Consider the following 14,882-nt stretch of genomic DNA (forward strand, 5'->3'; position numbering starts at 1 on the left):
AACTACTATAGATTACTTTAAGCAAAAGCTGGATGTTTTTCTAGAAGCACAGAATATAACTGGGTATTAAAGGTTTAAAGTAAAGATAACAGAATCTGTTGATCCAGGGAACATGCAATTGCCACATGGAATCAGGAAGGATTTTTCCCCCTGTTGGAGCAAATTGTACCAGGGATTTTTTTTCTGTCTGGATCAACTATGTCTTGTTGGGTTATATACCCGGGATATATTTATTTCCCTAGTGGTTGAACTTGATGGATTTGTCTTTTTGCAACCTGACCAGCCATGTCATTGTAAAGTTTTACTTATCAGGAAAAAATAAAGGAAAAACAATAATCTGGTCCTAAATCTTCTAAAATCAACATTAAACGTAAAGCAACAACCAACAGATTCCACCATGTCATTATTTATATACCAAAATTTGAATATGAATTTAGGCCAAGGATATTTATGTACAGCTCTCCTAAAGTCCCACCACAGCATTTTATTGAGGTTGAGGTATGGACAGTGACTGGGCTATCGTAACACCTTGATTTTTTTTGTAGATTTGCTGGTGTTATTGGGATCATTGTCCTGTTGCATGATCCACTTTTGGCCAAGCCTTATCTGTCACGGAGATGGCCTCACATTTGATTCTAGAATACTTTAGTATACAAAGGAGTTCATAGTTGACTCAATGGCCCTGATTTAATAAAGCATTCAAAGGCTTGCTATTTGTTAGCAAATGTTTTCAATCCTGGATCAAATCCATTTCAGGTTGCTGGATCACCCAGCTTCACTGATGAAAATGTATCCTCTCTAGCCTTGGAGAGCTTTATTAAATCAGGCCCAAGGTTTGCTCAGGTTCTGTGGCTTCAAACCAAGCCCTCCACCACCATAATTGACAGTTGGTAAAGGATGTTTTTGCTGATTTGCTGTGTTTGGGTTTTTACTTTGGTCGCATCTGTCCAGAGGACATTGTTCTAGAAGTCTGGTGGTTTGTTCAAATGCAACTTTAAATGCAAATGCGATGTTCTTTTTAGGGAGAAGATGATTTCTGGTTGCCATTCCAAACTACTGTACTGTCATGAATGTTTTTATTTACCATGATAATTGAGGCCTGTAAAGTGAGCATTTCATGGTCTGACCTTAGGGCGAGGGACGTCCACCTTTAGAAAAACACCTTAGTCTAATTAACATAATCCCTCCCCATGGTTTCATTAGGTCTAGAACAGGTGGCACAAGTTACTGAATTGAGTTTAGGGTTTAAGGTCTAGAAGATGATGTCCTGTGTATACCCATCCAGGTGTGGGACTGTATTTATTTTGTTAGTACAATGAACTAGCTTAGGGTCAGTTGTTGGTTGTTCCAGGGAGCTGCTGTGTGTGCCCAGGAGCAGTTTTTAGAGTTACCCGCTGCATTTGACATATGTTTTTCTGTGTGGTTAAATGCAGCTAAAATTGTGGTTGAGTTAATTGCACTGCAAGGGATTTTGGGTCTTTAGTCTTCTAGTAACAACCACAACTGCAGCTCACAGCAATGGGGGTGCAGCAGATTCAAGAAAAGACCTCACATTAGTATCAAAGAGCAGCCCTCCATATGAGAGTGATTCAGTATATGTATGTGGTATTGGAGGCAAGACAGGATTATTGCATGATTTAGATATGGGTAATGTTTTACAAACTGAATGTACCATACAGCACAGGAAATAGGAATGACTATGTAAAGACAACGAATATGAAGTTGGTGCTCCAAATTGTTAGCAGGGGTAGAAGGTCATTGATTAAGGCAATAAAATGGTTCAGACTTCAATGATACCCGAAATGAAAGAAAATTACTGTTTTGTCCTTAAATACCATATTAAATGAAATCCTGTTTCGACCTGACTGATGCAGCTGGATTGTTAGCTTAGCTATGTGTTATTACGGTAGGATGATGTGCAGACAGGTATTCATCACAAGCACTGACAATGAAAATAGTTTAGCCTTTAGTAGCTAGGGAATTGTTTTCCCTATGGAAAATAAGATGGCATTTCTAGGGCTTGTGACTATTAATTACACAAAGGAAACATACAGTTAGGTCCATAAATATTTGAACAAAGAAAATTTTTTTTCTAATTTTGGTTCTGTACATTACCAAAATGTATTTAAAATGAAACAAATACAAACTCCGATGCAGTTGAACTGCAGATTTATAGCTTTAATTCAGTGGGTTGAACAAAAAGATTGCATAAAAATGTGAGGAACTAAAGACTTTTTCTAACACAATCACTTCATTTCAGGGGCTCAAAAGTAATTGGACAATGACTTAAAGGCTATTTCATGGGCTGGTGTGGGCAATTCCTTTGTTATGTCATTATCAATTAAGCAGATAAAAGGCCTGGAGTTAATTTGAGGGGGGGTGCTTGTATGTGGAAGATTTTGCTATGAAAAGACAACATGCGGTCAGAGGAGCTCTCCATGCAGGTGAAACAAGCCATCCTTAAGCTACAAAAACAGAAAAAAAAATCCGAGAAATAGCTACAATATTAGGAGTGGCAAAATCTACAGTCTGGTACATCATGAGAAGAAACAAAGCACTGGTGAACTCAGCAAAGCCAAAAGACCAGGACGTCCACGGAAGACAACAGTGGTGGATGATCGCAGAATTATTTCCATGGTGAAGAGAAACCCCTTCACAACAGCCAACCAAGTGAACAACACTCTCCAGGAGGTAGGTGTATCGATATCCAAGTCTAGCATAAAGAGAAGACTGCATGAAAGTAAATACAGAGGGTGCACTGCAAGGTGCAAGCCACTCATAAGCCTCAAGAATAGAAAGGCTAGATTGGACTTCGCTCAAAATATCTAAAAAAGCCAGCACAGTTCTGGAAAAAAATTCTTTGGACAGATGAAACCAAGATCAACCTTTACCAGAATCATGGCAAGAAAAAAACATGGCGGAGGCAGTGTGATGGCTTGGCCCTGCATGGCTGCCAGTGGCACTGGGACACTAGTGTTTATCCATGTGACACAGGACAGAAGCAGCCGAATGAATTCTGAGGTGTTCAGAGACATACTGTCTGCTCAAATCCAGCTAAATGCAGTCAAATTCATTGGGAGGCGTTTTATAGTAAAGATGAACAATGACCCAAAACATACAGCCAAAGCAACCCAGGAGTTTATTAAAGCAAAGACGTGGAATATTCTTGAATGGCCAAGTCAGTCACCTGATCTGAACCCAATTGAGCATGCATTTCACTTGTTGAAGACTAACCTTCGCACAGAAAGGCCCATAAACAAACAGCAACAGAGAACCGCTTCAGTAAAGGCCTGGCAGAGCATTGCAAAGGAGGAAACCCAGCATCTGGTGATGTCCATGAGTTCAAGACTACAGGCTGTCATTGCCAGCAAAGGGTTTTCAACCAAGTATTAGAAATGAACATTTTATTTTCAGCTTTTTAATTTGTCCAATTACTTTTGAGTCCCTGAATTTAAGTGATTGTGTTAAAAAAAAGGCTTTATTTCCACACATTTTTATGCAATCTTTTTGTTCAACTCACTGAATTAAAGCTGAAAGTCTGCAGTACAACTGCATCCGAGTTGTTTCATTTAAAATTAATTGTGGTAATGTACAGAACTAAAATTAAAAAAACAAGTTGTCTCTGTCCAAATATTTATGGACCTGTAACTCCACCTCATTTGACAAGGGGGTAGTCTACTTATTTGTGTATATTTCCTTTCCTATTGAAGATCACCTGAAGTGTCTCTTCAATTAAAGATTTTCCGTTTCATAATGAACTTGTAGAAATGTGAATTGTATCTAGGTATTACTAAAAAAAAAATGGCCCCATTGTGCTGCCCACCTCTGCTTGCAGAAGAGAAGGCTGTACCTGCAGACCTCTAACACAAGGATATCCCTGCCGCACTATATCTATCTGTGCTGAACCTCTCCTCCTGCTTCTTAAACATACCCCCACCATTTTTAGGAAAGCGTTGCCACTAGTAAAAAGTCCACAACTGATATCTGTTGCTTCTGCTAGGGGAAAAAAAATAGTGCCAAACTTTTATCAGTTACATTGTTTCCAGTTATGCGAGGACTACATAACTCTATCCCTCCAGAAACACCAGCAATATCCATTGCTTCCTAAAGAAATCACCATCACAGTGGCAAAAAGTGTCCCTGACATTCTCTTTATCTCCTATCTTATATCTCTTATGCTAAAAGATTGTTTTTAAAAGGTTACTGAATAACAGTGATTATCGTCAGCTTAGCAGGGTTTTCTAAATGCAGACCCGTGGGCTAATACTAGGTCACACTTTCCACGTCCAATCTGAAGAATCCATATCTGACTGTATTTGGTAGGCAAATATCCTACAGTTTTATAACAGAATCAAACACACAACTGGAGTGGAAAATATCTTTATTATTAACAGCTTCAAAACTGCATGAATATTGGCTTTTCCTGCATCAAAAAAAAAAAAAAATACATCAGTAGAAACACACCTTATTTTTTTTCAGTAATAAAGAGTATACAGCTTTTTTAACCGGTGTTTATAACTTACAAACTTTAATAGAACTATACAAAAAGTCTCCATTTTATTTAAAATTACTGTACAAAAAGGCACAACAGACAACACATAAAAATCTGAACATTTCAAGAGCAGCCAAGTGAATGAAATATTGGTGTTGTAACTAACTACATTAAATGGACTGTGCAGGGTTTTTTATCCTTTTAAATACTTACAAATACTGAACCAATTTCAGTAGATTTATTTCCCCAAGGACAGAGGTCCAGCGTTACTACAGGTAATAAATTATGCTTTACTTTACTTTACTTCATTTTCAATAGTGATTGAGTCACTTTAAAAATAAGCCAATCCAAAGAGTTTGGATTTTAATTGAAGGATGGCCAAAATTGGTGCACATATCGACAAGAAAGGGGGAAATGTTCTTCAAAGCAGAAGTCCAGGCCTGTGGGGTAGGGAAAAGGAAAACAAAAAAACAGTTTAGAGTTCCACTACCCTGTAATGTGCCCTCATCTGCACAGGATTTAGGCACTGGGAGCTGGGGATGTGTCAAGGAGTACCGATGATTATCACATTCCCTAATACACAAGTGACTCTAGAAGGTGCAGAGCTGTGGGCCTTGATATTATCACTTTTCTGTCTTTAAAGGGGTGTGTGGATTTTCTGATATTATAGTTCCATAGGACACAATCATATGTATTTCAATAACCTATTGAGATGTTTTCCTGGAGTTCTGCTTCAAAAAAAACCAACTTATCCTGCAAATGAATGGCCACACTGCTTAGCAACATGAAGGTCTGCAGATTTGTTTTAGATATGTTGTAAGGTGGGAGAGCTGAAGACAGACATTCACAGAGAAAAGACAACATAAAAATATGGGAAGGAAAAGGCACATAGCGTATGGTAGAATTGAGGGATATGGTAAACAACTGTTGCAGCAGAGCACACACAATATGGAATGTTTGAATACAATTCTTATGGTTTGGGGCAAACATACAAAAGTTTTGAAAGTATTTTGCATCAGGAGCACTGTATGTATATACAAGCACTGTATGTAAGATAACAATTCCCCATCAGTATTTCTTAGGAAATATTGCTTTGTTTTGTAATGAAATGTAATTACAAAAAAAAAAAAAAAAAAAAGCTGAAGTTACCCTATTGACAGGCATAATACCCCACCCCCATCCTCAAAGAATTTTAGAGGCACCATTGCAGTACCTATTTGGCCTGCTATCTTAAACACAGGGGTTCAGAAAACTGCAATGAAACCATGTTTTCCACCATCTAGGTCAGGGAATGGTAATAACTTGATCCATGAATGGCATGATTTTCCAACATGGTTTAACTAGAAATGTATGAAAACTGTAATGAGACAAATCAGTTTTATAACATGAAAGCAGACACTCCCTTACTCATGGCTGTGTTATTCATGGCAATAATTCAAATTCACTGGGGTCGATTTATAATAGGAGTGGAGCATGTTGTCTTTTCAAAGTGAATATTTACCAAGAATGAGGTGAAAACTCACTTTGCAAAAATAGCCAAATGCAGGTAAGGAGGATAAAAAAGGACTTAAAGTGAATTTCCACTCTATTTCATTAAACCAAGGTAAACCTAATATTGCAAACACAACATGCTCTACTCCTTCAGTAAATCATCACATGAAGTGATATCACTGCCCTGGAAATAGTATACACCCTAAAGGCTCTATAAAACAGGGAATCAGTCATTTGATGTATGATTCCCCGTTTTATAAATAGAGCACCATAAGTCCCAGCATGTTTGCTTTCTCCAGGTTATAGATACATGTGGTGACTGTTGCTGCCAAAGAAGGAAACAAATGGTTTGACTACAACAAATTGCATGTTATCCTGTAGTCTCGTTTGAAAAGCTACTCCTTTATGTTTTGCAACTGATACTTTCCCACAATCTTTTTATGTCTGATTATTGCTCCAGTTACAGGACAGAAAACAAGGCCCAGTGCTTTACCATAAGTTATGTGAGGTTAGTAAACCCTTTATATAGAGTATTAGTATTTGGTTATGTGTTTGGTTGTGTAAGTGTCCCTTACTATTCTCAGTATGCAGCGCCAGCATTATGCACAAAATGGCCAGGGGGATCCTTTCCTCAGATTCCCCTCTGTCCTCACTTGTTTTTCTTAGTTAACAGTTTATGCAAACTAGCCCTGCTATACTGTACCTTATAGCCACAAACATCACATCGGGGACCCTTTAGTCTAAGCCAGATTCAATTAAATTCTATAGAAAATAGCTGTAATCTATATTGAGTTTGAGCTCCCTAGGCACTGTTACATAGAATTAGGTTTTATAGTAATGATGGGTTGTAGGGACTGAGAGACAAGAGGACTTATAAAAGAACTCTCAGGCTTGAACTATGGAGAAAAGGCATGGGAAAATTCATTTAACAAGGAAATCTGATATCCTTTACAATCTCAGTTTCATACACCGGCCATTAGGATGTGAATGAAAGACAACGCCATGAAACTGGTCAGACATGGGACACCTGCATAGATCTACCCTTGCAGTAGGTTGTGTAGGGTTACTGGGAAGAAGGGGAACAAAATCTGAGAAGACTACAAACATGTACAGTGATGTTCTAGGCCACACAAAGTACTGGGGGCGACACCAGAATCAGATGCATCTGCATTTCCATTACCAGTGACACAGACCCTGAACACCCGTTTAAACAGCTCACACTTACTATTGGATTATATGGTGACAAAGTTACATATGAAAACAGGTTTTTAATAACTCCATCTCTATGTTGCAGAACTCTGCAGCCAAAGTAAAAAAAAAACACCTTCTTAGAAATCTTTGTACTGCATGAAATTAATAGCTAATATGTTGTGCAAACACCGCCTGCTCAATGCTGCAGATGAACCAACACAATGCAGCATTGTGCGAAACTTACACTGAACTCAATGTCTAGTACTAAGTACTAATACCAAAAATGACATGAACAAACCGGCTACAATACAAACCTATACGACTTATGTATAAAATCTCATCACTAGCTCAAAAAACAGCAACTGGCTGAATGCCAAGAGAAGATTATGAATATCCCTACAACAAGATAATAAAAGTCATTCAAAATAGTGCAAACTGAATTCCTCATTCTCATGGCTGCTCACATCTACCTGAAACAGAGAACTGACCGATCTATGCTATATCTCTAGTGAAATACTGATCTCTGTGTAGCACACCATGTTAGCTTGTGTCACCCACCTCAGACAATTCCCTGAAGTTTCTAGAACTATGATTAGACAGCACCTCAATCTGACCGTGGAACCGACTTCCTGGTGAATAACTGCAGCTCAAGTTTTACATGTTTATCTGGTGTTCCTGTGATACTTGAGATGAAGAAATTCAAAGTTTCACTCTTGCTGTTAGAAGAAAAGATGCATCTATTGTTTCTATGGGATTAGGAGGTTACAACACATTTTGGCACCTGTTCATCTGGCAATGAATGTGCAAAGATACACTGAAATGTAATTGTGTTCAGTGAGTTGATGGGGATTCAACAAAAACATTCTGCAATTTAAATGGGAAATTTCTCAGCCCTTTGTCTCCATTTACACCCTAGCTGCAGTGGTGGTGTTGGGAATGGTGCCGAATATTGGATTGTTTGGCGATGGCACCATGTTGATCAGGATTATTGATCTGTTGGCTTCCTACGCAGCTAATTGTTGTGTGGATAACAAATGGGGCTCAGTCACCGCCATCTTTTTTCCCCTACTAAATTACTATTTCTGTATGGTAATAATAGCCCTTATTTTATTCATTTCTTTTGCTAAACAAACAATATAAAAGTACATTCCGAATTGTCTTTTTTTTTTTTTTTTTTTTTTTAAGTACCATATGTTCATGTATATGCAGTACAAATTAAATAAGCTGCTTAAGACCTTTCTTGTGATCTTCAGTTTCCAGGCAAATGCTGCCCAAAGCTTTTTCATTTTACATTTACTTTTTTATTATTAAAATATAATTATTTCAACAAGGAAGGTTGTAGAAAAAAAAAGTCCTTTTTCTAGTATTGAAACACCAACCACATCTTAGAATGGGCCGCAGGAGATAAGAGGTCATGTTGCCATCTCAAAAAATCCACAACTATGTTGGATAATATGGTGGTGTTTAGGCACAAACCAGAAAAAAAAATAAAACAAAATAAATAAAATAAAAATATACTCAAAATAGACAGATCTTGCTTAAACTGAGATTTACACGGCACTGTTGAATTGAATTCATCTTGCCATTGTAACCAGTAGTCAGCAGGGTGATTTTAACTTCTGGTCAATCAAGTAGTTCAATGACTCTAAGAAGAAAACACTTCCAAGCTCTAGAAGTCACACAGTTCTGAATGGTAGAGCTTAATAGATAAAATCTCCAGGGATCTCTTGCAACATTGGCTCTTCAAATTTAAATCTCTTTGTAATGGCTTTTGTTTCAGATTGTTTTTCTATTTCAGTCTGTCTGCATTGTCCCAATGTATAGGAAGCCATTAATATCAACTCCTCCGTCACAGTCTGTTCTTCTGAGTCTACCTGACCTGGACTAGTTTCCAGAGAACTTTCTGCTTTCAGCTCCTCCTGCTCCTCCTCTTCAGATTGAACTGTTTGACAGTTATCCTGTAGAGAGCTCATTGCACTAGCATAAGGATCCGGGAGGTCACCTTCGGCTAGCCATGGATGCTGGAGACAGTCTTCGGCACTTGCCCGACCTCTGCCAAAAGGAAAAGAATACATTTACAACACTGTCCTTGTATAATTTGTAATCAGTACTAGAAACAACCCGCATGTTGTACATACACAGAAGTACCTAAATTAATCAGTGTGCAATAACAGTAGAATGTCAAGGAAAATGTGATGCTAAGAGGCTCCCTGGGGAAGAAGATTTTCAGTGTTTAGGGGATTGCAAGGTGTACCCATGCGCTCCTCCTGCAAGCCCTGCCCTGGAGTTTTGTTAATTCTGCCTTCATGGTCAGACCATAACCCCTTGTCTCAGGAAACCGACCCCGGGGGAAGTAAACACTACAAACCAACAACTAGATAGACTGTGTACAATGATCAGTAAAGGTTTGCATTGCTTAGCTTTTTGCCATTTGGAATGTGTATGTCACATTCAGGCTGACAAGATTTAGTAATAACTGGGATATTTAACTTTTATTTTTGTAAAATGAAATGCAAAATGATTATAGAGAACTTAAAAATGTACTAACAATTCCAAAAGCAAGAAATATGCTTTTAATGATGTGAACATTTTTAGAAATTGTCCAGTGGCAAAAACATCCTTAAACAGACTAAAATTCTTTTCCTTACTGGGACAGAGAAATGGAAGAAATGGATACTGTCAGGTGTAAAATTCAAAATATTAAACTAAAATATATGAAGGAACAGAAAACAAGTCAATTAGATAATCATATGAAACAAGACTCCTTTGTCCAGCAGACAAAAGATGGCCATGCCTTTCAGGAACCAACACCCGCAAAAGCTTGTCTAAAGGTGCACTGCTAGCAATTATTCATATAGTAAAAATGCGTGATCGGCAGTTCCTCTGGGAGGAGGAAGGGAGATATGGAAGCAAAGACACAGGAAGCAGCAGATAAACCACGGAAATAGATGTGTACAGAAACAATTATGGACAAGTACTTACTCTGGCTCTTTCACTAAAAGTGCTTTGATGAAATCAATAGCCAGTTCCGATATCCCTTCAAAGTCTCCGTCTGTGTAACTGACATTCAGCTGGGAAATGTTTAAGAAAGTGTGCTGCTTGTCGTCTCCCAGGAAAGGGGAAGTGCCTGTGAGCATGACATAAGCTAACACCCCAATACTCCTGGAATAAAAATATAAATTGTGGTTATATAAAGCCAACTATCTCAACAGATCTCATACCAGAACATGTTCCACACATATATACACATGTATATATAAAAGTATTCTTACCACATATCTGTAGCTGTGCTGATTGGCTCATAACTCAGGATTTCAGGTGCTAAAATGATAAAAAAAAAATATATAAATATATGACTACAGTTATACTATGTATTACAACATGAAAGTACTACTTAAAGAAATACCAAAGGCGAATCATAAATAAATAAATATAGCAGCATAGGTTCCTAGAGAACGCTTCTAGCAGGGACTGGGAAACAAATACAATGTTCCTTTAAAATTTATATACAGCCATGCATCTCCATAGGCTGCAAGCAATATTTCTTCACCACAGTACATGCCAGGTCCAGAGACAACACTCTTTGTGAGTTGCAAGAAGGAACTTCCAGATTTCCAGACTTAGATGTGCTGAACTTTTTCTAGCACTATTTACATAACCAAGTCACCTTTTTGAAAAGGTCAAATTTTCTGCAACACTTTAGCTCTAATCATTATGAAAGGTTTACATTCTGAACATATTTACCAACATATTCTGGCGTCCCCATGATTTCTCTTAGCTCTTCATTGTTATTCACAACTCTTGAAAGACCAAAATCCACTATTTTTATGTCTCCTAGGGGACAGTCACTGGTCAACAGAATGTTTTGCGGCTGTACAAAAATAAATAAAGGAGATTAATAGAGCAGTTGTCACTGATGCAGGTAAATCTTTACTAGCACATACACATAGAAATTAAATTGCTATAAAATGACTTCAAAATTACAATTCTGAAGCTGATAAACTGCAAACAAGCTGTAATTGGTGACTTAGGCTGGGTCTACAGCGACGGTTTTAAAAGCACATGTACACGTTCCTACCGCATTTATATGCATTTTTATGCACTTTTCCAATGATTTAAAGGTAAGCTTTTAAACGCTAGTTTAATGTCTGTTCCTGCTTTTATGTTTAATACATTTAAATACGCGGGAAAAAACCCTATTGAAAACAATGGCCACATTTACCCACGTTAACCTTGCGTTTTTTTTTTCAAACTCTGCAAGGAGGGATATCTAGAATTCTCAAAAACATGTCTCAAGGAAACAATCTACACATCTCCTGGTGTAGATTAGTCCATTGGAATGCATGGAAATTTCAAACATGAGCTTTTAAAGCCTCAGATTAAATGCTTGGGAAAACGTCCATGTAGACTAAGCCTTAGAGGTGCTTTTGCAAACATTTTAGGTCAGCTCTGAAACCCAGGATGCTTCCTTTTGATCCACAGTTAAAATGGACAGTAACACTGATCAAAGGTGACAGTATGAAGAACTTTCCTTTCTAATGGCAGATGTAACATAAATTAGAATATCAAGTCTCTATGCTTCCAAAGCACAAAAAATTATAACATGCATCTTCAGGTACAGTTTACATACTTACAATAATACCAACTTTTTTGGATTGTATCTTTAAACGTGATTATTAGTGTATGGATTGCTCTAAATTGGACATTGTTCAGCAAAATGCATGTGCTGCCCTGCTGGGCATAAATACTGGGAAATTTTGCTTCAGTACAGTACATACTGCTCTGACTTTACACAAGATTTCCAGGCTGGGCTGTCGTATTTACTTGCAACTGCACCCTAGCAATTACAAGCACTGTCAAAACTTGAATTGCTTACTCAACTATAATTAACAGCATCCAGGCTGTTTGAAGTGTCTACATACATGAGTAAGCATTTGATAAGATTAAACTCTTCAAACGATACCCAAATACATAAGTTAATAGTCGTCCAATTTGCCAAATTGTGTTTGACTTTGTTAACTTGTGTCTACGGTTCAAGTAGGCAACCCAGGTTGATCCCACAGGATGATTGATTATAACTTAAAATGAATTTATAGGTTGTCAATATATTTTGGGGCCAAATATAAGCCAAGTGATGATAATATAATCCAGACACTCATTATAAATAGATGCTAAAGTGAATATACTAATTGCTTAAAAAAACAACCATATATCAAGCAAATATGATGCAGTTTAAAGGTCACGAAAAGAATCTTTATAGGGATACTAAAGGTTAAAAAATAAGAACGGGCCAAGCAAGAATACTACTAATTATGTACATTAGCTAGAATCGTCAGTAGGTAAATGTTCCTCGAGTAACAAACAGTTCAGCACACTATGAATTAAATTAATGCTGATTCTTCACAGCCGCAGGTTGAGCAATCTGAATGAGATTTGTCTGATCAGCAGTTGCCTGTCTCACTAGAACAAGCTCTGCAGGCACTACATCAGTTATAGAAGCACTCTTCAACTCTTTAGGCACACTGGCCGTGCTCTGTGGTCTAAATATCATTTCAGTTTTCATAGTACACAAATGAGATCCCTAAAATTTAAAGGCAAGTACACAGAACACTGGTACAACTACAGCCATAGCCCTACTTTATAAATGAGCCGTTTAGTCGACTTGCTAGATAGGGTACAGCTGTACACCTTCCTTTTGCTTGCCTGTTTTTAAATGAAGAAGATATTGCTTTTTCACTGCAATTCAAGCATTGATTCTAAACAGATAATTGACTGCAGATTTAGATCAGCCTACTTAAAGAGAAGTTTCTTGACCATTAGTTGTATTTTCCTTGAACAGATCACACCATTAGTATATTAGTACATTGGTATATTAAAGAAACAACTTTCCAATAAATATTTTTCAAGGAATGGTAATTAGGTAACATCTAGACTGTTCCCAGAAGACTGTATTTGAGGCTACGGTATATTATGCCACAGTTTTCCCTCTTGTACCACATATACTGGTATAATGATATATAATAGTTTCCCCTTGGCTCTACAAATGTAACATTAGCTGAAATGTCAGAAGGATAATTGACAGAAGACACCAGACTACTCAGAATAGATCTGATTTGTGAGTGATTACCTTTAGGTCAAGATGAACCACATTGTGCCGGTGCAAAAATGAAACTCCCTTTAATATCTGTCTCAAGAGCCGCTGGACATCCTTCTCTTTGAAGGCCTCTTCTCTTTCTGCTACACACTGGTTGAAGATTTCACCCCCAGCAGCACTATGGAAAAAACACACACAAAAATGTTATTGTGACATAAAAGGCATAGAGAAAACTGCAGAAGAAAGGAAGCACAATGATAGCCCTGATGAATACTTAGACTGCCCCATTAAGAACATAAATATCGGTCATCAAACATTCCCTGGTGGAGAATATTCCAAGTCCATGTGTTTCAACAGCAGTAATCAGTTCACAAGAGGGCATGTCAGATTCCCTGTTTATTTAAAAAGGAGCCCTAACTATTCAAATTCACACCGATATCTAAACATTTTCTGAACTCTGTAAATTCTCTAATACTGACATCTGCCGCATTAGAAAAAAAAAAACAGAATTTTTTTTTTTCCAAGCAGAGTGGGAAGGAATTGTAGGTGGGTGACAGCCCCTGTATTGCAACTCTTCAGTAACCACCCAAAAATAGCCGGGTGGTAACTGAAAAGTGCTGGGTGTTGCCCCCAGCTGTAAGGGGCTGGGGAGAACACTGCTCTGTGTGGGTGATACTCTGTCCCTAGCACATATTTATTCACAGAATAAAACAGTTCACATAATGAATCTTTCCTTTGGAATAGTTAAAGTATGTTGTATTGCATTTTTTTTCATCATCTCAATAAAAACATAAAATTTATTTTTCAAATATCAAAAGTACCTGGACAATTATTTTATTAAGGAATTACTTCAAATTGTAAAGTGTACCGAAAAAATATTTCTACTAAGGGTATGAACTGGGAAGAGGGATACAAAAGTTATGGAGTTGCAATTTGCACAGTACTTTAAAATTCTCAGAGACAGCTTCTGCAAACAAGGAATAGAGCCTCTATGATAATACAATGGAGGAGGCCTACAGCAATGTCAAACAATGAGAACAGCTTGTGTAACTGGTTACATCATCCTTTGGCTGGTTTACCCAAAAGACTCAATGAAGAGCCAGAGCTTGTGAAGATGAAAACATACACGCTTCCTGAATTACAATGGAATTAACATACTATTCGGAAAAGGTGCAAGCTTACAAATTCATTACAATGGTTAAAAAAATGTATTCTTTGAATGTGATTACTAGATAAAAGGCAGCTCTATAACTATTGCTTATAAAAGAAAATACTTCTAAGGTCAGACACATTCTGTGACTGTGAAGCGAGAGAGATAATGGATGATGAATACTTTGATATCATTTTTATTTTGGAATATAGAACCCCAGCAATGCATCCAGAATTTTTGCAGCGATCACCATCTGATCTTGACAGAGCTACACATGCATCTATTAAAATGGTGCAATTATGTTGTAGCAGTGCTATGTACAAAAATGACAAAAATAACGGGCCAAGCTTTAGTCAATGTTATCAATGAACAGGACGGGAAACAACTGAATGGGGGGCGGGGGAGTGTGAGTGTGTGCATATGTATGTATGTATTTAAATTCATGTTCTCACATCGTTTTTTTT

The 14,882-nt window shown here is 37.5% G+C and overlaps 1 protein-coding gene across 1 annotated transcript in view; it reads right to left on the reverse strand.

Annotated features, from left to right (window-relative positions):
- Nucleotides 1–4,364: 4,364 nt before the first annotated feature.
- The window catches only part of STK17A (serine/threonine kinase 17a), a 28,257-nt gene continuing 17,739 nt past the window's right edge, over nt 4,365–14,882 (reverse strand). Inside the window, exons 4-8 of the mRNA XM_072412158.1 lie at nt 13,302–13,446; nt 10,919–11,045; nt 10,447–10,495; nt 10,157–10,336; nt 4,365–9,226 (exon numbers count right to left, since the gene is read on the reverse strand). Of these exons, the coding sequence (XP_072268259.1) occupies nt 8,875–9,226; nt 10,157–10,336; nt 10,447–10,495; nt 10,919–11,045; nt 13,302–13,446 (853 nt within the window). The 3' untranslated portion in view covers nt 4,365–8,874. The remainder of the gene's footprint in view (nt 9,227–10,156; nt 10,337–10,446; nt 10,496–10,918; nt 11,046–13,301; nt 13,447–14,882) is intronic.

The sequence above is a fragment of the Pyxicephalus adspersus genome, chromosome 5, assembly GCF_032062135.1.
Source record: "Pyxicephalus adspersus chromosome 5, UCB_Pads_2.0, whole genome shotgun sequence".
NCBI lineage: Eukaryota > Metazoa > Chordata > Amphibia > Anura > Pyxicephalidae > Pyxicephalus > Pyxicephalus adspersus.